Genomic DNA, 22,689 nt, shown 5'->3' with positions numbered 1-22,689 from the left:
TTCTCCAGACCTGCTAGCCCTGAGTGTCTAGGATTTACTGTAACAAATGACCCCACTGAAGAGTGGAATTTCTGTCATGGGTCAGACAGCCAGGTTCTGCTGTCACACAGCACAGATCAGTTTGATCAGGATGTCAGGAAGAAATGATGCAGTATGTGAACACATTACCCATAAGGCAACGGAGAGGGTTTCAAGAAGAGTCTTTTGAGGATCAACCCAGAGCAAATGATGATTCTGGTATTATCATTTTCTTTATGTCTCAAGTGTGTGGTGGAAGCTCTTTTTACTGTTCTCTTGGTAGTATCTTGGCAGTGCCTGAGCCGCCCAGTGAATGGATGAACTAGGTACCAGTGTTGCAGATGAGCACCAAGGGGACATCTACAACAGGTCACAGTGCATTTCTGCCCTGGACTCCTCCTCACTCACTGTCACTGTCTCCTAAGAATGACAGCTCACAAAGAATGCTCCGTTTTAACAGAAAAATAGAAAGTACCCCCAGCTGTGTGTCTTCAATCTTACCCTCTTGGATTTCTGACAAAATCTAGTCTTTGATTTAGTCCTTTCTGAATATCCAGAATGAGCTGCTTCTTCTTTTTTTTTTTTAAAAGAAGACTTTATCTTTGTTCCTGAAAGATCAATATTAGCCTGATGAGTAAATGCTCAGAAGATGCTCAGAAGTTGGGAGATAAGGTGGTGATGAGAAAGAAGAAAGGGGTGGGGAGGGATGGAATGGATCTTGTCTGAATATAAAATTGGCATAAGGCAACATTAGAGTGATGTAAGATCAGCAGGAAACACCCAGAAGTACGAGGCTACAGATAATATTCCCCAAGCCAATATTATAAAGCCAATATTCCTTTGGTCATGGTCCTAGAGGAGAGAAGCCTGGCCAAATAGCATTCTGTGAGCAGGCCACACAACTGACATAAGAGTTACAGATCTGCTTTAGTGGAAATTATTGGTAGAATAAACCAATGGTCTAAAACTGGATTTCTCAAGAAATAAACCAAAAGACTCACATGGAAATCATGGTATAGTACATGAAAGGAATGGAAGCATTCTCAGCCCAAGGCAAACAGTAGAGAAGGTTTCTTGGTCAGGAGAAGCAGCTCAGTTCCCAAAATCAATTGAATAGAATTCGGTAAAAAGAAGGGAAGAAGGTCATAAGAAAGTCTCTTTTGGGCTGTGGGAGTAACTGAGTGAAGAGAAGACAATGATGGGACAAGGTGATCAGAGCAAGGACACGCTGCTAGTCTGTCCACACACTGGACTGATCTACTGTGAGGAACTCAAATATCGGGTCAATTCTGACCATCACAACTATTGTATAAAACAATTTCTATTTCTTCATGCCCCATCATCAAACACATTATCTGGCGCATAGTATATTCTCACTAAATGAATAAATTACCCTGTAAATTGATACAATGGGTCGGCAAAGACAAAGAAATTTGTGAATTTCATGCCAGTTAAGACACTGAAATAACATTTTGCAAAAAGACAAGCAAACTATAATTTGATTTGTAATATACTCTCTAAGGTATAGAAGAAACTTGACCTCATACTCCTGTAACTAGGCAGCTGCCCAGCCAGAGAAACGAAGGGAGAAAATCAATTCCATACAACGCTCTAACTTTTAGAGCATAATTCCAAAGATTTTCCACCTTGCAAAATTTTCCAAACTACAAATCTCTTTCCTAGACAGCAGGCAAACACTGCTCTTCCAAGTGCCACATTGGTCGAGAATTTACATCCAAAGGAGCTCCAGCAAAATTACTGGCAGTGATACAATAAATTTGAGATTTTGGGCAACTGAGTTCATGGGAATTCAACTCACAGGGAACAAGTCAGTCACTCTTTCTTTGCAATGGACTGGTGGTTCCTGCATGCTTAAGAAGATGCAGGCCCACTGTGTTTTAAATATACTCTTTTCAAGACTCTGGGCTTCTCTGGTTGCTCAGATGATAAAGAATCTGCAATGTAGGAGGCTCAGGTTTGATCCCTGGGTCAGGAAGATTCCCTGGAAGAGGGAATGGCTACCCACTCTAGTATTCTTGGGGTTTCCCTGGTGACTCAGATAGGAAAGATTCTGCCTGCAAGGCAGGAGGCTTGAGTTCGATCCCTGCATCAGTAATATTCTCTATCCACTCCAGTATTCTTGCCTGGCGAATTCAATGGACAGAAGAGCCTGGCAAGCTACATACAGTCCATGGGGTCGTAAAGAGTCAGACACGACTGAGTGACTAACACTTTTGCTTTTTTTCTCAAGATTCTTGACATCTCTTTCATGAAACACAATCCTCAAAGTAAGAGAATAATTTGTAATTCACTCTCTTTTCCTCCTCTTTTTGTCATTATGTTAAGAGGATATTCATAGAACAATGTTAGGCTTCCTATTGTGTAGGGATGACTTACTCGACTACAGATGACTTTGTCTATTCTTGTATCATATACACATGTATTTGCATGGTTATTTTTACTCTCCATATGAGTAAAATCCATGCAAAGTAAATTACAGTAGTGACAGGCAAAAAAAAAATGAATAAGTTGTAATTGAAAAACACATTGCTTTTCCAAAAGAGATTTTAAATAGGCATCTTATGAAATGAAAATGCCATGGAAGTGTTTGAGGGTTTGGGGTTAGTCTTTTCTGCAGCTGGGATGAGTTTCCCAATTCTCTGCATGGGAAATTGGTAGAAACAACTGGCAGTCAGAAGGCCAAAGCTGAAGCACATGTCTCATCTGGGATGTGAGCAGCAGCCGCATTCCTTCCACTGGATGAAGAGTCTTCCAATTTTCCTTTTCACCAGTGAATGTTTTACCAACCTGTTTTTCACCCTTCAAGTGTGTGACCTGGCTCCAGATTACTAATTTTCTTTTTTTGGTGGGAAAGTTGTTGGTCTTTTATTTTGTAGCTGCTTTTGTTTATTTCTTTTTTGTTATTGTTGCTCTTGCTGCAGTCCAGTTTTAAGAGAGAGGAGGTGCAAAATCTGTAGACATACCATAGTGATGCTTAAAAATGGAGAATTTTTTCTGTTTAGAGTTTATACCAAAGGAGTGTGTGTGTGTGTGTGTGTGTGTGTGTGTGTGTAGGGAAGTCTCCATGCTGCTGTTCACAGGGTTGCAACGAGTTGGACACAACTTAGCAACTGAACAACAACAACACATATATACTCCAGGTTCCCCAGATATAGAGTTCTACCAAAAGTAAAATACAAAGCCACACTCCCACATGTTAATACTTTCAGGTGGATCTGACGTAACTCTTTCAGGTGGAGCTGATGAAGTGAACAGATGGCAGAAAGGAAATATTTTAAATGATTCGCTAAGTGCGGAGAGTTTGGCGGGGGAGAGAGGGGAGTTGTGACAGGAAGGAGCAGAGCTTCTCAAGCTACCAAACCTTGCTTTACCTTCTGTACTGCCCCAGTTGTTATTAGATATGTAACTACTGCTTAATTCCACCCAAGCTACACAGCCGCCTGTGCTCTTCTTCCAAAAGAGTCCATCATGAAGTGCTGAGTCTGCAAACCACAGGGGCCAAGAGTCACTTCTCTCCATCTCCCATCTTACACCTGCAGTCTTGATTTAAATGGCTATTTCAAAGAAATATCCCTTGATCACTTGAGTTTATGAAACACAATTATGGAGGAAGAACAAACATTCAGAGGATATGCTGTGATATTTTAGATAGATAATTACTAGGTAATACAAATGAAAACACCCCTAAGGGGTAGTACAAACTGAGATTTGGGGACCAGAGTAGAAAGGACTATTGTCTGGAAATGGAACTGCTCCATTCAAAAGATAATTACAAAGCAATTTTAACACCCAGAGATATATAATTCTTCCCTAGGAAGCAGAAAGTTTGTGCTTCCATGTGCAACAGGAAGTTGGTCACCTGGGTATTAAAGGTACCACAAAAATGAGCTGCATCATGGCAGGAGAGATGGAAAAAAGAAGACAAACTATAAAACTGAATTCAAGGCCTAGAAGAGTTAAATTCACTAATCCAATTATGGCATTTATGATCTATTATTATTTTCTTAGCAGCCTCATCCTTTTGCTCATTTTTACCATGTGAAGTCCTTACAAAGAGTACACTTATTCCATAAGGTATTGCCAGCTGGGAGAGGAACAGTACTGAACCTCCTTGACTGTTAGTAATTTTGAATATGCAGAATTCCTTTGAGAATTGGGTTGTGGCTGACTAATAATTTCCATATCAGTAGTATCCATTATGTTCAGCCGGCATGCAAAAAGATAAACAAAGTACTTCTAATTAGTACTGTGTAATAATAGGTCATCTTGTGTCCATTTTACATGAAGCCACAAATTGTTGCCTCCTTCAAAGAGATGAGCTGAGGCCTACATGTGCAGAGTGACATGTCATTTGAATGTTAACAACTGGTGTCTGAATTTTCTGCAGTGGATTAATCCCTCTGAAGTTGAAAGAACAGAACTCATCACATCTACCACTTTCAAAAGTGAACATTCTCTATAAAATGCTCAAATACATTAATATTTAACATTTCTCACTGAAACCATGTCATACTCTCTAAATAAAAATCTCCGTGGGTTTCTCCTTGATTTCCTGCTTTTGTTTAGCTAAGCTGGCATTTCATCAGCTCAAATCAATTTACCGAATATATTTTGACTTGAACAGAAAACAGGGTTCTGAAAGTACCATGGAAAACAGTCTCTGCGGTCCCTCAAAAGTGCCTGCTCTATCAAATGTTTCCCTTTCTGATCCATATTAGATAAAGAAACTGGAACCCAAGTGATGCTTTTACATTGTTAAATTCTCATCAATGCAAAAACTAAAAAAAAAAAAAAAATATATATATATATATATATATATATATGCTGACTTCCTCAAATATCATGCTTAAAAAAACAGCATGCTAAGAGGACATGTAGTTCAATATCCAGCTGACAATATGCACTAACCAAAGGCAGCATGGAAGGAACCATTCATGATATCATAAAATGTGTAACAAACTGAATTCATTCTTTGGGACTGATAATGAAGGGTTGAGTTCTGTTTCTAAGATGTCTCTCTTAGGCAACATCTCACAGACAAGCATGTGGGCCTCTGTGAACCCCTAGGAGTCACTTAATAGCAACTACGAACAGTTTGGCTTAGGGGGAATGTATCTGCCAGTGGAGTGGCAATAGATTCCAGCAAGTCTCAGGCAATCGGTGATGCTGAGAAAAGGTCTCAGCATCAGTGGCCAGCTCCATGAGCCCATAGCTGGACAGAGTGCTTTCAGAGCAAACACCATAAGTGTCTTCCAGCAGGAGCTGACAGTTGTACCCATCAACTCAATAAGCAGCGTTCCCCGGGTCCAGAATGGACAGGACTGCTGGTCACACAGCCCATCATCCCCACTCCCATATGCACACCCACACATTTGCAATTTGCTTTTGAGGATTCCCTCCTTCTTGGACAGATGTTAACAAGGAAACACTCTTTCTCACAGATGTGAAACTGCACATGACTAGCTGAGCTGGGAAAGACACTGACAATTCCAAGCTGGACATCAGTGAACTAAAATAGCAACACAACATGAGACAGTGGTTATCCGGAGTAGAACAACTGCTATTTTCGGAATGAGGAGGAAAAGACACTGGATGTGGACAGATCGCAAGATGCCGCTGACTGGCGTCAGATTGCAAGGCTCCTCAGTATGCCAATTTTCTCCAGCTATTTGGTGGCATCTGGAGAATGCGGCCACGCCTGCGGTTGGTGGACTTCTCTGCCTCTGGTTTTCCTCCACGGAGGAGGAGGGGGCGCAGCTGCAGCTCCCGGGCACCCGTTGGTGAGACAGAGGGAAGCGCCAGAGGCACACAGAAGGCCCTTGCTTCTGGAAGCCCACCTGCTTTGGTCGTTACTTTCAAGAGGTAGCCGTCCAGGTCGATGTGGAACTGCGGCGCGTGGCAGGGCAGCGCGATGCGCGAGCCGTTCCAGCGCACCGTCAGGTGCTGCTGGAGGCTGACGGTGCCGGCGCCCAGCACCAGGTCCACCGACTTGGTCCAGGAGAAGGAGCGGGTCCTGCGCGCGTCGTTCTTCACCAGCACCTGAAAGGGCGAGGCAGGGGAGGAGCAGTCTTTCGTCAACACGTACTGACACGTCCCCTGAAAGTTAAATGTCCGTCCGTCAAAAGTGTTGTAGTGGGGGTCTCCGAACACCGTGCAGACGCCGGGCTCTGCGGATGAGTGAGAGACAAAAGCAGGTCATAAACCGAGCACAGGATTCAAAGAGAAAACAGGGGTCTCTGCAATAAACCTGATGGGGCACCTGCCATAAAGGGGGGGCCTGAGCAGAGATGCACTAAGGAAAATCAACTTAAAAAAAAAAAAAATCGGTTGTTCCAAAAGTTTGTACCAAATCTCATAGGACATGAAGTACTTCTGGTGCTTTTACACTTAAAAGTTACTTATAACACTTCCAAATTTTTAAAGCATCTCTATTTTCGAGACTTGATATGCTTCTATGGTTTTAATGTCAAGGTTAGAGAAATGAAACCAGGATGATTTTGTAAACAGAACTGGCCAAATTTCATAATCCATATAAAGGAGAACAAAAATATAAATAAAAGGCAGTAGCATATATGACAATTCATCAAAGCAACAATATTGTTTCCTTTTAACTGATTCAAAAAATCAGGGAACATGGTATTCTAAATGTTATTCATGGTCTTAAAAAAGTATTACATTCAATACATATATTTCTAAGGACAGATAAACAGACTTGCCAAACAGATACATGTTTAATGTTGTTAAGAAACAAAACACTGATAAAACTGTCTCTGTGTATTTTCTAGAAATACAAGCCTCCTATATTTTGATCTTTGTATTCAAAATCAAACATTGGATAAAAAATAAATTGTACAAACCATCATTTAGTAAGTTTAAGAAATTTCAATGAATTCATCACTTCAAAATACCAGTAATACAAATACTTATGAGACCCAAGTAAAGTTTTATGCTTTAGGGCATTCCAAAGGTTTACATAGAAAATTAAATATCATTTCTTTTTTTTCAAACAAAATTTGACATTGATTTGTTTCCCATATAAAGATATTTTATCTGTTTTAAAGAAGGCATACACAACCAGGAAATGAGAAATTCAGAGAAATTAGTCCAAACTAAAATAAAAAGATCAGTTTCTAGAACAGGTCAAGAACATGACACTATCTCATGTAAATAATAATTCTGAAGATGTAAGGGGAAAATGAAGCATCCATCAGGAGGAAGGATGTGCCAACAGATCTGGTAGGACCAAATGGATCCAAAGCAAACATTTGCTTTTAATTTCTAAAGTGTTTGGAAATTAATGTTGTTTTATGATACATTATGTCATTTCATATGTCAATTTCATGTGACTCCACATAAATCAGATGTACTGGGAATTTTATAAATTAATTACTTGTCTAAGCCTTTCTGGTCAACATTTAATAAAGACTCACAGAACTGATCATTTCTGATATATAGGTTTCAATGAATACTTTAAGGAATATAGAAAGGGCATTACTTGGGGGAAGAAGGTGGGAGAGAAAACTTGAAAGCTCAGCAGCAACATTTTAATTCACCCTCCATTTCAATTTCTTTCTTACCCTTTTTTATGGTCGCTCTTTCAGTATGACTCCAATTTTACTCAGTTTGTTGCATCACAGTCCCCACTTTCCAAATCCTATACCCACCTCCAACTAGTTTTCCCACCTGTTAACCACTCCATACTGCATTTTCCAGTCCCCTTCTCCATGTTATTGCTTTCAAAATTGTCCTATCACACATTTCTCTCACATTCTGATGAATGGAATCCCTCCCTGGTATGAGAATGGTGCTTTCTGGTTGATAGGAAGCAAGGAAGTTCTTTGGGACACCCCAAGTGGCATCTGGAGAAGTATAGTTCAAAGTTAATACTACCACATGCCACAAAAGAACTCAATGTTAACTTGACCACCAGATGCACTAAATTCAAGCAAAGGGCTTTTTCAGAGTTTTTAATGCCACATACTCAACAAGAAAACCCAGAACCAATCAAGGTTTTTGAGCTCTTGAGCTCTTAACAGATGGATTTCAGCTTGCAACGGCCAAGATATAAATGAAGGAGCTGAAATTATACTCCTGAGAAATCCTCTCGCTGCTGCTGAGCAGGCACAGGGAATCCCTACACCCTTTCTGCCCGGAGTCTGCAGGGGACATCGTGTGGCTTCTCCAGGTGTTCTGACTCCAGCTGCATCAAAATTATCACTAACAAACACAGTCATAGCTAACGTTTACCAAGAATTTACTACACACCTTAGCACCGTTCTCCATGCCTACTGATCATGGACACACTCTAAGAAAATGGATATTTAGATTTTCTCCTAACATTAAACAAAGAGCCAAGCCTTTGGCAGTAAATCCATAAAATGAACTATTATCTAGTCATTGAAAAAGTTTGTAAATAATGTTCATGATTGAAGAAATACTTATGCCATGTTAAATGAAAAATAGGAAACCAAATTCGATCTATACAACAAATCTTGACCATGTTAAAATAAATATCCAAACACCTACAAACCCTAAAATTATAAACTGAGGTTGTTTCTTAGTGGTAGAACTATGAGTGATTTTTTTTTTTCTGCCTTATGCTTTTCTGTTTTCATTTTTGTTGTTCTTTTGTTTTTAAGAGTCCAAGTGTGGGTGTATGTCAATAAGGTCAATTACATGACAAACTAAATCCTCAAAGAAGCAACAGAAAATATACTGCCTGTAGCATGGCCCAGGAGTCCAGGGAAAAGCTGAGCTGAATTGTAGCTGGGCAGGAAGCAGTGAGCGACATCCAGGGATGCCAGGCAAGGGAAATTACGTCCGAGCAGGGCTATCAGGAAAGATATTTTTCAAGAGGCCTTAACTTGTGGAAGAGAAGGGTTCGGAGAACAGGATGATTTTCTTTGTAACGGCAAAACAGAAGAAGCCAACAAAATCTCATGAGGAAGAAGATGCCGGAGAAGTACGGGCTGCATTTGGGGACATTTGTATCCTGAACTAAGATAATTTTGAAACCTTGGCCCTTTTTTCTGTCTCCTCAAGGTCCCTATGCCAGATCCCGCAAAAGCAGTGAACACGTGCACTGGAGAATAACTGAGAGTGAGAATCTCAGGGATACCAAATCTGCCTCTCTGAAAAGGAAAAAAGAAACTAGAGAAATACCTAGGGAACAAAAATGAACATGGTACCTGCATATAATTTTTGTTCAGCAGACCCAGTAAAATGAGCCACAGTCCAAGACATCCTGATGTCCAGTCACAGTCTTCTGGGAAGGCTGGAGAGATAGAGCTAAACAAACAGACCCTTCCATAGTTAACCCTGCTTGAATATATTTAAGTCAGAGGATGGAAAAATGTCAGTTTACAAGCAGCAGTATGTGTTTTCATAGTCCTTTAAGTCAAATCATCAGATGTCATTTTTGTTTTGGTTTGTTTTCAGTAATATGTATACAATGTCTAGGCACTGGATAAAAAGATTAGAAGTGCATAAACCCAAATACTAAGAATGTATTTTTCTCTTAGGTAATGAAATTATGTGTGATATTTATTTTCCTCTTTCTTGTTTATGTGTATATACATTATTATTTACATTTTATTATTTACAATCACTATGTATACTCTTGGAATAAGGACATTTGTTTTAGAAACTTAAAAATACTGAATTAAAATGTATCTCTTTGATGTTGCACAGTTTAATAAGAAAGCTAGGAGAATTAAGAGAGTCAAGCTGCTTCTAGAAAAAAAATTCCAATGTTTTGCTTTTATTCTCATCAGGTACATTTATTTCTGCCATGAGTATGTTTATTCTAATAAGATGCCTTCCTTCTGAGAGCAGTGATTATTCTCAAACATCCATCAATGAAAATTAAGGGGGAAGTGTACAACTTCATTGGAGGTGGGCATGGCAACCCACTCCAGTATTTGTGCCTGGAGAATCCCATGGATAGAGGAGCCTGATGAGCCATAGTCCATGGCATCGCAGAGTTGGACATGACTGAAGCAGCTTAGCACACGTGTACGCATATAACTTCTTGTCATAAAAAAATAAGAGAAATTGAGAAGATTCTAACCCGCTTCCCTCAGAATACAATAAAACAAAAACAGAAAAGCATAAGAATAAAAAAAGTATCATTCACGGTTCCACCACCAAGAAATAATCCCTGTTTACTATTTTGGGGTGTGTGGGGAGTGTGTGTGTATGTTTGTGTATATTTTTAACAAAGTTAAGATTATCCTGTACATGAAATTTTATTTCCTCTTCACTTCACATAAGATTTCCCCAGTCACTAAAGTCACTTTGAAAACACAGAAGGTGACTTTCATTCTCAGTCCATTAGTACCTCTGTGAACAGGATCATCTCTCCAACTCCTTGCACCACAACACCAAACAGATCAGTATATTTCCAGAATAGTGTTCTAACCACGAGGAAGTCTATCAAATAAAAACATGACTTTCAACTTTCCTCCACATCAACTGCGGCAAAATGGGCCCTGTGGAATTCCAGGGCCACTGGGTCATGCAGGGCCCCCTGGGAACCCCAGGTGGGTAAGAGCTGTGATGATGCCAAGTTTGGGTCAAGAACCAGGAAAGGCTGGGATTAGAAACACTGCCCTGAACACAAGCCCTTATGCTGTTTGTCTAGGCTCCTCTTGACATGATGTAAGCTGCCAATATAAACAGACCCAGCAGGAACTGAACTTCCCCATGCAGGAGGCTCTGGCCTCCCTCAGAGGTGTCCCTGACAGCTGCTTCCCCGAGGGGGCCTGCAAAGCCAACAGAAGCTCCACCGAAGGGCACCTGGATTCCTTTCAGATTTTACACCCTTGGCTTTTTAAATCAAAACTTAATCTGATTTTACTGTGTGAATGTGGGGGAAGGGCATAGTGAGTCTCTTTCCACTCATCCCTAATCCACGAGACAGACTTACAAATCTGCAAATAAAAAGCTGATTTTTTTTAAAGTTGAATAGGCACCTGAAACTAATTTTAAAAAAGAAAAAAATATTTGATAGAGTGCTAAGAATGTAAATTTCTTTTCACATAACTTCCATGACCTCAAATCCTTACCAACCCCAAGCAGAAGAGCAAAGGACACATTCCCCCCAACCCCCACACCTTTGAGATCTAATAAAAACTAAATTTACCCCTAAAGCCCTGGCTGACATCCTATGTGCAGCCTCCCCATCTGAGACCATGGCATCCCACCGCTCAGCTTGGCTGTGCCCTGGCCATGCCTGCCCACACCTCACAGTTCACAGCACCGGAATTCTTCAGCTTCTAGCTCATATACCAACTCATGCCTCAGCCAAAGTCAATTCTCTCTCTTCTAAGTCCCCAAAGCAAAACTGACCACATGGCTCAGACTTTCTGAGATGGTCAACTTCAAATACTCGATCCCATAGTCACATTATGTTTTTCGGTTTGAGGGTTAAAAATATGGTCACCAAACCCACAGTATGCTTATGAGGAAGCACTTTCTACCCTAGCTTTTTATTTCAATTTTTTTAATTTTTAAAGTTTAGGTAAAACTGACTTATAATTTCATATTAGTTTTGTGTGTACAATGTAATAATTCTGTTTGTATACATTTTGAAATTATAACCACAAGTCTAGTTAACATCACTCACCTTATATAGTTACAATTTTTTTTTCCTTGTGATGACCCTATTGTTAACTATAGTTCCTTTTTACCCTAGCTTTTAGTTATAATGTATTCTTAATGCCTAAACCAGTTTAATGCTTAAACTCCTTACACATAAATTCTGTGTATACTTCTCAGTGCCTGACACACTGCCTTGTACACTGGAGGATCTACCTTAATATTGGATAAACGGCTTTATCTATGCATTACCAACAGCAATGACTGGTATAATCCATATTAGATATCGAATATTTTCTAAATGAAAATGTTAATTAATTAAAGATTCTATTTCATTAGGAAAAATATACTTCCCCCACTGAACTCACAAAAATAGTTAAGTTTGATAAATGGTGTACAGCAAATAATTCAATAGAATTTTGCTTAATCAATTAATTAGTTGAATTAGGAACAAATTATCCTGGGTAATCCAGGAAGGACAGGTGCTATCACAAGTGTCCTTGTAAGTGAAGGAAAAAGGCAGAGAGGTGAGTGTCACACGATGATATGGCATGAGAAGAACTCAACTCACCACTGCTGGCTTTGAAGATGAAAGGAGGCTTCAAATCAAGGAAAATGGGCAACCTCTAGAATCTAGATAAGCATGAAAACAGATCCTCTCCAGCCTTGAGAAGGAATGCAGTCCTGCCAACACCTTGATTTGGACCCACTCAGATCCATTTCAGACTTCTGACCTCCAGGACTTGCTAAGGTAATAAATGTGTACTGTTTGTAAAACACTCAGTTTGTTTACAGAGGCAAGAGCAAAAAAAATGAATTTAGCAAAAATAAAGGCATCTAGTCTGGAGTGACTAGCTTATACCAGGCAACACGCCAGATGCTTTCCATGGTTGTACTATCTCCTTTAATCCTCACTACTTGTCTACACATGGTATATTATTACCCTAGTTTCTTAGCAGTGAATCTGAAGAAATTGCCATGTTGTCCATGGTCTCTAAGCCAGTAGTAGTAAAGAAAGAGTCCAACCCAATCTCTGTGGCTTTGAAGCCAGTGCCTCCCTGCCAATGATTTGATATTTCCATTTATACCCTATACCACAGCATCCCATGCAGTCACTGTTGTTAACAAATTGGGATTACAGAGTTTTGGGGAAATATGAAGATGGGTATAGACACTCTTCCTTCCAAGTGAAAATGAGTGTATCCATTCAAATGTAGAGATCCATAGACACCCTATTCCAAGACTAACCAATGAACTCCTAGGAGTTCATGAACCTCAGTTTAACAATGCCTGTCTAGAAGCTAATTATAAACTATATTATATGGTTCTGTCATTTAATGTGTTTACATTTCATCTCTCCAACCACATTGCAAGTTACTCAGCTCAGGGTCTGTATCAACCTTTTATCCATGTCCTCCATGACACCTTCCAGAGTGCTGGAAATTCACTAGGTGTTAATACAAACTTGTTATAAAAGATGTATTTTTGATACTCTCTAATCCAAGCCCTGATCTTAAAATGTCTGCTCTCTTAAAGCTAGAAATTACTGTTTATCAGTAAAGAGAACTTTTTACCTGAGAGATGTGTTTCTCATTTCTAAACTAACCTGTCTCCCAGCTTTGAAACCACTTTAGAGCTTTGTGAATATTAAGTTGCTTAGAATAGAGTCCTGGGTTTGAATCCCAGTCATGCCACCCACTGACTACAAAATCATGTGCATACTACTTACATAACCTCAGTCTGTTCATCTGTAACATGGGTCGAAGAACAGTTACTTTGCAGAGTGGTTATAAAGAAAGCATTGTGAAAATGCTGAGAACATAATAGATGCTTACAGAGCAGTCATTACTGGTTGTATCATTATAAATGCTATGCAAATCTTGCAAATCCGCTGCTGGCAGAAATAGAACTGGATAAGATTGTAACATATTTATAAAAGGTAAATGTGTTGTTGTAAAGATAATGTTGAGCTCATCTAGAAGACAAACAAAATGTAGATTGAGAGCTTGAATGGAGTAAGCCTCTAGACCAAAAGAAGATTATTACCATGATAGCCTTAGACATGGGAAAGAAGGCAGCTTGCACAATAAATAACAGGAGACTGATATGCCCAAAGTGGGTAGTTGCTTCAGGAGATGTAAAACACCCCAGCCGTCTAAATAAACTGGCCTAAGATTTATTGTCAGCCTGAGAAGTTTAAATTTATTCCAAAGAACCAGCATTTCTTAACATGTTTCCTATGAAACATCAATCCTGCCTGTTACTCTGCCAAAATAAGTAGAAATTAAAAAAGAAAAAAAACCTCTGCAGCCCAAATTAGTTCGGGAGAGACTCTATACTCCATCATCCTCCTGAAAGTTTACCCTGCACACTGGCATATAAAGGGCTCTGAGAATTCTGCAGTGAGGAAACACATTTAAGTTTACTTGACCCAGCATTTCCCTAATGTATTTAATCATAGAAACTTGTTTTGAAAATATTACTCATGAGGATCCCTCAGCACTAACATTTTATAAAACAAACTTTGAGCAATTCTGCCAGAGACCAGTGAAGGAAGCTGGTGTAGTTTTCATGAAAGCCAAGTTTGGGTTCTGACAGTGGCTTGCAAAAAGGGCTGAAGAAGAAAAGGCAGGGGTTAACCACAGTGAATAGGATGAGGGGTTGGCTGCCGTGGGAATGGGAAGGAAATTATTTATTAGAAAAGCAATGCAAAGAGACAATCAACCAGACCTGATGACTGATGATCAACATGGGAGAAAAATGCCAAAAGTATGAGAAATAACATTAAGACTCAAAACCTGTGCAGCTGGGATAAAGGGGTGCCAGAATTCAGTCAACAGATAGGGGTTGGAAACAGCCATCCATCTCTCCATCCAACTCCCAACCCGGATAATTTAGAGAATCAAAGGTAGCAACTGTTAACCAAATTCAAACACAGTCCTTTGTGAAAGAAGAATGTAGCCTCCAAAAAAGTGAGAAACTGAGATCTGCCATATTCGTATCTTGCCAATAAGTCCTGTGTTAAGTACCTGGAAATCTAGACAAATGTGAAACCAGACTGAGAGAGTAGCTACAGAACGGGTACCGTGGAGGCAGGGCTGTGAACTCACAAGATGAGAATGTACAAAGTAAAGGCAGAACAGACATGTGTCCTAAGGAGAAATACGAAAGGGCAGAGCAGAGGAGAGGAGCAGTGATTGGGGGAGGAGCGCATTAACCAAGAAGGGGACCTAGATAAGGAAAAAGATGATACTACTCATAAATATCAACTTCACATCAAAGGGAAGGTTACAATTCAAGTATTGTAATCCAAGAAACTGAAGAGATTCAGTGATCTCCAAGACACAGATAAGGTTTTAAAAGGTGAATAAATATAAATGTTTTCAAATAGAAGCCCTTAATCATGTACAGAGCAAAGAAATTGGCAAACTTCATATATATTTGGCAGTAAACCTCCAAAATGTAGTCAACAAAGAATATACAATTGTGCTTAAAAGTATGGGCTCTGGAGTCTCATGGACCAGGCTATTGGCATCTCACGGATCAGGCTATTGGCTAACACATCTTGGAGGAGGGCATGGCAACCCACTCCAGTATTCTTGCCTGGAGAATCCCATGGACAGGGGAGCCTGGCAGGCTAAAGCCCACATGGCTGCAAAGAGTCGGACATGACTGAAGCATGCACACACCTTATTTATTAGTAATTTCTCAGACCCTCAGATCTCATTTGTAAAATGAGAATAACAGTAGCTTCCATTGCATGGATTGTTGTGAGGATTAAGTAACAGAATGCATGGAGAGCATTTATCACAATACTTGACACAGATTTACATTCAGTAAATTGCTGCTGGTAATAGGAGCAATTGTAGCGGCAGCAGAATAGCAGTTTTGTGTTGTTCTTATTTTACTCAGAGGAAATGTGACCTCCAGAGAGGTATAAGTCTGCCTCGGGTTTGCATACAGTAATGTGTAATTCACCATACAATTTGTTCCACAAAGTATATTTTTCAGAGTTTGGGATTTGTATTGGTTTGTCACTTAGCTGTATTTTAGGTTCGTTACTGCTAAGAGATTTTGTTCATAAGTTTCTTTAGAAATTAGTATTTGCATCTTTCTTGAGATTCAAGATGGCAGCCTTGGTGAAATGTACCATATATCTAGTAATGAATTTATACATATCTTTATGTATAAAATATACTCTTCCAAAATTAGGCAAGAAAGTCACTTTTAATTGATGATTTAATAATGGTACATCTATATTAAAAACATTTTCCCAATCACAATTCCATACAATAATATAGAATGAATATTGGAGTAGGGAATAAAAAATGTTCAGGTTTTTATCCTCGTTCTTCCAGTTAATACTACCATTAGCCTCAACTTCCTTACCTAAGAAGTGGGAAGGTTGACCTTACATTAAGGTCCATTCATTTATACAATTCCATGATGCTAAAATGGTGATGAGCTTGACTGGCAGAGAGATTTTATTCTTTCTTACTCCTGATGGAATTTATACACAGTTATTCCAAATTTCAAATTACATGTCTTTTATTATTGTAAGTAAGAAGGTTTGGGAGATCTTCATTTACTGCTGGAAGCATCTCAACCTTGAGTTTCCAAGAGGAAAAAAAAAAACCTGGAAAAATGAATAACATGGAAAACCATGCCAGTTTGATTTTTCATTGAATACAGAGCACACCAACTGCTCTGCGCCTGAGCAGAAAGGTGAAGGTATCACCAGGTAGATGAAAGTATGGGCATCTGAATATACATTTCTTCCTGGGTGGTGTAGAGGGAAACGCTATCTAATTAGAAACTCTTCCTAAAATCCTTCTCCGATCTCTAATCCCCACCAGTCAAAAAGCCCTCCAGACCTTCTCTTCCCTTCCTAACTGCAAACTGGTTATCAAATCAAACAAAATGACTGAGAAGTCAAAGACAGAATTTCCAGTCCAAGCCCTGGGGTGAGACTTGCTTGATTTGGGCTCCACGACCTATGTTGGGCATCATTCTTAACCTCAAAGTCTCAGTTTCCTCAGCTGTTAAATGGAGCTAATGACATTTACTTGGCCATAAAATGGTCAAAATGACTGTCAGGATCAAATAAGATAAAAAAAGACAGCCTAGGACCTGTTTCCATACATAGCAGATTCTAAATAGATATTGACTGCTGTTGCTATTAGAGTTCCTGCCATTATTGTTAAATGATGGTGGTGGTGATGATTGTTAACAGTCACAACTTAAGAAGTACTAACACCCTGTTGAAATTGACAATAGGTCGTGGATAGAAGGGGACCCCTACTAACCTCAGGGCCCTCCAACTTTACATCAATCTACAGCCAGAACATTAAATAAACAATATTCCTTAGAGCAGTATATAAAACGAACATAAACTGATCCTCTCACTCCCTTCTAATGCCGCTCCTGCCTGTGTGGGGCTTCCCAGCCACCACTTGTGGTACAGTTGGGTTTTATTTGCCACCCTGTCTGCTGGTTGAGCCTCAGGAGCAGTGACAAACCCACCTCCAGATGCTGGAGCAGAAACTTCAGCGGCTACTTAGCCTAACACCTCCTCGGCAGGGCTAAAGTCAACACCACAATTTCTTATTCTACAAGCATCTTGAGCTCTGGTTTCAAATTTCCTCGCTTTCCTGAGTTAAGGACAGACTCCTGACGTCCAGGGACCTGGATTTGCTTACAGTCTTGGAGGCCAGAAATCTTGCTCAAACTCAGCATTACTAATCTGCAGAGCCTCTGTCAGTGGAGACTTCTCATAAAATGGATCCCAAGGTCACTATTTCATTAAGTTGTTGCATCCTCCCCTTCTACAACTACTCTTTAATTGGAGATCGCTGTAGCCATGCTCAAGAACTTAAGAAAGATGTGCCAAGACCAGCCAGGGCAATTCCACCATGTCCGTGGTGGGTGCAAGCAGCAGACAGGGGCCCTCTTGGACAGCGGACACCCCAGTGCTGCACACAGCTGGAAATCTAACTCTTGGGGGTTTTAAAAAGTCACCTGGCAACTGTGAGCCTCCTCGCACCCTAAGTTGCTGAAACCTAATATTTCCTATTACTTGTGGGACATGTAGTTGAGGTTATTTCAATTAAATGCACATCTGTGCTCAGTATACCCTACCCTGCTCTGTGTTATGTAAATGTGAACTTTCCTTTGGGGCTGGGATTCTGATGGTTAAGACTGATGTAGCCACAGGCACAGCTTAACGAACCTGAGATAGTCAGAGATATTTGGGCATCTATGTCTGGATTACCTTTGGTTGCCTCTGATCTAACAGATGGTTAGGAGATTAAATTTTTTCTCAAAGTCAGTCTCTCTCTCTCTCTCATTCTCTACACACACACACACACACACACACACACACCGCTCCATCTCTTATCAGTGAAAATTTTGCCACTGAGTACTATTTCCATGTATGAAAACAGACATTCTGACGCATCCAACCTGGGCAAGTGCTCGGGCCTGGTGCACTGGGAAGACCCAGAGGAATCGGGTAGAGAGGGAGGTGGGAGGGGGGATCAGGATGGGGAACACATGTAACTCCATGGCTGATTCATGTCAATGTATGACAAAACCCACTACAATACTGTAAAGTAATTAGCCTCCAACTAATAAAAATAAATGGGAAAAAAAAAGGAAATTAAAAAAAAAAAAACAGACATTCTGCCAGCAAAGAATTTATCTGATTTGGGTCTCTGTTGGGTGGCTAGGTCAAGATTCTGCCTACGGTTTGACAACACACAGTAAGATAACATTTTACTCAAACCCAAGTGCTACACACACAACAAACAGTGGCCTTCTTGGCACCCAATTCACAGTCCTATGACACTCAGCTCAGGGAAAGCAGGACTTGCTTTAAGCTATAGCTCATACTTTAGCAAGAAACAGCATTTGCACCAAAGCTTCATAAAGTTTGTTTAGCTCACTTCAAATATTTTATGTTAAATATATCCTCCAAACCAAGTTTAATTCTTTTCAGTTTGAAAAAGAGAGTGTCCCATGTTAGTAAAAGACAGTAATCCTTTTCACACTTTCTTCAGGTCTGATTTTAAGAGGACTGTCTTTTTATAGAATCATCATTGGTCTTTCAGACTTTGAAGACTACTGTACTATAAGGAGTATAACAATTTTGTACCTCAATCATTTTACCTGGGTAACTATAAATTACTACTAGCACTGACTTTAAGGAGAAGCCTATAAAAATGTTCTACATGTTTGAGTTTTCTCTTCACTGTTCCTTTCAGAGGTCTGAGAGAGCCTCAAACACTACCAAGGCAGATTAAGCCAGTCAATAAGGCAGGAATTCTATGGGATTTTAGAAACAGATGATGCAATGTCACTGTTGGAAATAATGCAATACTCATTTAACTACTGCAGATAACCAAAATAAGTTTTAGATTGGATGCTATGTAATCAGTCCATTTTATTTATGCATGTGTGTGTATATATGTGTGTGTGTGTATGTGTTGAGTCGCTCAGTTGTGTCCGACTCCTTGCAACCCCATGGACTGCAGCCCACCAGGCTCCTCCGCCCATGGGATTCTCCAGGCAAGAATACTGGAGTGGACTGCCATTCTACATACATAATATGGGTTTCCCCGGTGACTCAGATGGTAAAGAATCTGCCTGCCATGAAGGAGACCCAGGTTCAATCCTTGGGTTGGGAAGATCCTCTGGAGAAGGGAATGGTTAACTCCAATACTCTTGCCTGGAGAATTCCATGGACAGAGGAGACTGATGGGCTACAGTCCATGGGGTCACAGGGTCGGACATCACTCAAGTGACTAACACTTATATTTATCTTGCTTCCTTTCAAAAGAGGATTGGAAATAGCTTAAATGCATCCATACTAAACAATCCAAAACATTCAAAGGTAAAAGACATATAAGATGAACTCAGGAGAAAGTGTATTACTCAAAAGCCACATGCTATTGGAGATGAGATACCAATTTATTTCTAGCTTCCTAGCAACTAAAACAAAGATGGTGACTTGAATCAATTGAGACATAATGATACCTTTAAAATTTTTTTCTAGAGCTAGGCAATGAAAACACTGAAACACATTCAATTAAATCCAAAGGCTTCTGCAGTGTCATTTTTTACATCAGCAAAGGTCAGCCTCACTTTATGCTCCTACTCCATCTCATCAATGTGTTAAGGGACACATGTATGCTGCTGCTGCTGCTAAGTCACTTCAGTCGTGTCCGACTCCGTGTGATCCCATAGATGGCAACCCACCAGGCTCCCTGGCCCCTGGGATTCTCCATGCAAGAACACTGGAGTGGGTTGCCATTTCCTTCTCCAATGTGTGAAGTGAAAAGTGAAAGTGAAGTTGCTCAGTCCTGTCCGACTCTTAGCGACCCCATGGACCACAGCCTACCAGGCTCCTCCATCCATGGGATTTTCCAGGCAAGAGTACTGGAGTGGGGTGCCATTGCCTTCTCCAGGGACACATGTATACCTGTGGCCAATTCATGTTGATGTATGACAAAAACATCATATTGCAATTATCCTCTAATTAAAATTAATTAATTAATTACAAGAGTCAATTTACTGTTATTAGTACCACAGGTGTTTGTTTCTGGATTAACCCATGCTGCTACTTCTGTTTAGAGTATCAGCAGTTCTCAACCAGGAGTGATGTTGCCCCCCAAGGGACATTTGGAATTTCTGGAGATATTGTTGGGTTGCTAGAAGACATTTAGTTGGTAGAGGCCAGACACACTGCTAAACATCACACAATGCACTGGACAGCCCCTACCACAAAGAATTATCTGGCCAAACAATCAATAACACTGAGGTTGGAAACTCTGTAGTAACTAGCAGGGTATATATGTGCATGTGTGATCTTATTTGAATGAGACAGAAATCAGTCATTTTTCTGGTTGTAGAAAATACTAGCCTTAGTTTGTACTTCAAACTTCATTTGCCTGTTCAGAAACTCATACACCAGAAGAGTTTTCATAATTGACGTAGGAGGAAAAAAACGAGCTCTAAGGTTTATTCTGGATCTTGGATAAAATGACAAAGGAATTTCAAAATAGGAGGTCTTTAGACTGCAGCTAAAGGACATCGGAATAAGTCTACCTGAATGTGCAATGAAAATCTAGGCATTGCTTAAAAAAAATTGGAAGTCATCCCATCTCATAACTCAATCTGAACAAATAAACCTCTCCAAGTAGAATGTGTTTTACAGCATTGATGGAAGAACTGCTGGAGAGCAAGAAAGAGTAAACAGATGGAAAGAACACCAAAGGAAATTGAGACATCGCCGTCTGATGATATCACCTCGATCTGGACCAAGAACCACAGGCCTGGACTTGTCCCATATTGACCTGCTGGACACAGGTGCACAGTCAGTCATCTCCTTGGCATCCCTGCAGCTGGGTGACTCCTCCATTGCCAACTTGCCTCTCTCAGTGACAGAAGTCACGGACTTATTCACACGTACAACATTTATATTTACAATACAACGTACAACACGTGTCCAATCAATATTTAATATGACCAGCTAAAAACCTGGCTTGGTTTTTGTCATACTCATCCTTCTATTCTTCTTTTCTTTTTGTTTTCTAATAAGTCACCAGTATGCTATTAGGTGGGCTCAGAAGTTCCTTGGGATTTTTTCTGTAAGATGTTATGGAAAAGTTCGAAGGAACTTTTTGGTGAACCCAATATATTTGGAAAGACTAGCCCATAGTGAATAAACTAATAATGAAATGTAGCTTTCCTCTCAACGATCTCAACAATCATCCTTGTAATATAAAGTCTGGTAATTCAAGATTTAGGCTATTTCTGTACAAGACTGGCCATACATTTTCTTATTAAGCTGATAAGCAGTATTCCTGCCTGACAGCATGAGACAGGCAGATGTAACCTATCTGTTCATTGGCGGTCAGTCTATACTTTAACTAGGAGATACTTTCTAGGGAAATGTAAACATCTTCATTGACATGGATACAGAGGAAAACTTCATCAATTTAGGCTTGACTCTGCACATCTAAAAAAGAATTAAGCTGGAAGTTGCCTCCAAACCATCCATAAACAAAATTTCCTCAGAGAGTCTCTGGGAAGATGATTAAATGTAATAGTTTATACACATGTTTTAAAATCAACTGGTGTGTTAATCGTAGCTAATTCTTCTTCCTGCATAATTCCCAGGCTCTACTAATATACTTAGTTGGCCTCCTTTGACTTAATTTATGTACTTCCTTATCTTTACAGAAAAATTCTTTCATTAAGTTTAAAACTTAATTTTCCTTAATTCAGCCAACACTTTTATCCAGTGCACATAATTGTTTAATATCTCTCAGTCTCAAAAAATAGTGATATATATATGTATATATCTATATACATATATGTATGTATGAACAGCAATGTATGTATATACGGTAATATATATAATGAACCTATGTATCTATTGTCTAAAAAGAAGAGCCAGGATAACTCTTAGTAATATAAACTCTGATTTCAGACAAGTGAAATAAACAAACCTGTTTCCATGTGCAAGCTGCTTTAAACTATCATCAAAGCCCACTTCTCTAAGCCTGAATGGCTCACAAAATACATTTCAATAGATTCCATGGCTGGGTTAATCCTGCTTATCATACTAATTTGACAGTGACATTATGAATACTCCTCCTTCAGTGAAACATTTCAGAAAGCTATCTAGAAACCATATGAATGTGAGGGGACTGAAACAGTGGTTTGCTAACAGATCTGGGCACACTTACATGTGGGGATAACATGAAATCTGTTGCTATGCTGTCTAAGTGGTGGGTAGTACAGTCCCAGATGGCTTTCAAAATGGCCCTGTTAGAGAGAACCTTTAAGAACTCAGTTAAAAACAACAGGATGGCCACACCGTTGCCAACTAAATGACCTCTTGTTTTCTCTTTACCAAGAACAACACAGGATGTGCCCAAATGAAACAGTGATGAAGCGGTGGTGAGGGTGAGGGAGGAAGACCAGCAACTGTTTGGCTTCATCATGAAAGAAGGAGAATCTCTGCTAGATTATATATAATGTTTGGCT

The 22,689-nt window shown here is 39.8% G+C and overlaps 1 protein-coding gene across 2 annotated transcripts in view; it reads right to left on the bottom strand.

Moving 5' to 3' along the window:
• BMPER (BMP binding endothelial regulator) overlaps positions 1 to 22,689 on the bottom strand; it is a 251,129-nt gene that overhangs the window by 67,292 nt on the left and 161,148 nt on the right. For both annotated transcript variants that reach the window (XM_070468378.1, XM_070468383.1), the window contains one exon: positions 5,877 to 6,206. In XM_070468378.1, coding sequence (XP_070324479.1) covers positions 5,877 to 6,206 — 330 coding nt within the window. The remainder of the gene's footprint in view (positions 1 to 5,876; positions 6,207 to 22,689) is intronic.

This window comes from Odocoileus virginianus, chromosome 1 (assembly GCF_023699985.2).
Source record: "Odocoileus virginianus isolate 20LAN1187 ecotype Illinois chromosome 1, Ovbor_1.2, whole genome shotgun sequence".
Classification (NCBI taxonomy): domain Eukaryota; kingdom Metazoa; phylum Chordata; class Mammalia; order Artiodactyla; family Cervidae; genus Odocoileus; species Odocoileus virginianus.
The sequence above is the reverse complement of the archived record's forward strand: the minus strand, read 5'-3'. Positions and strand labels throughout refer to the sequence as shown.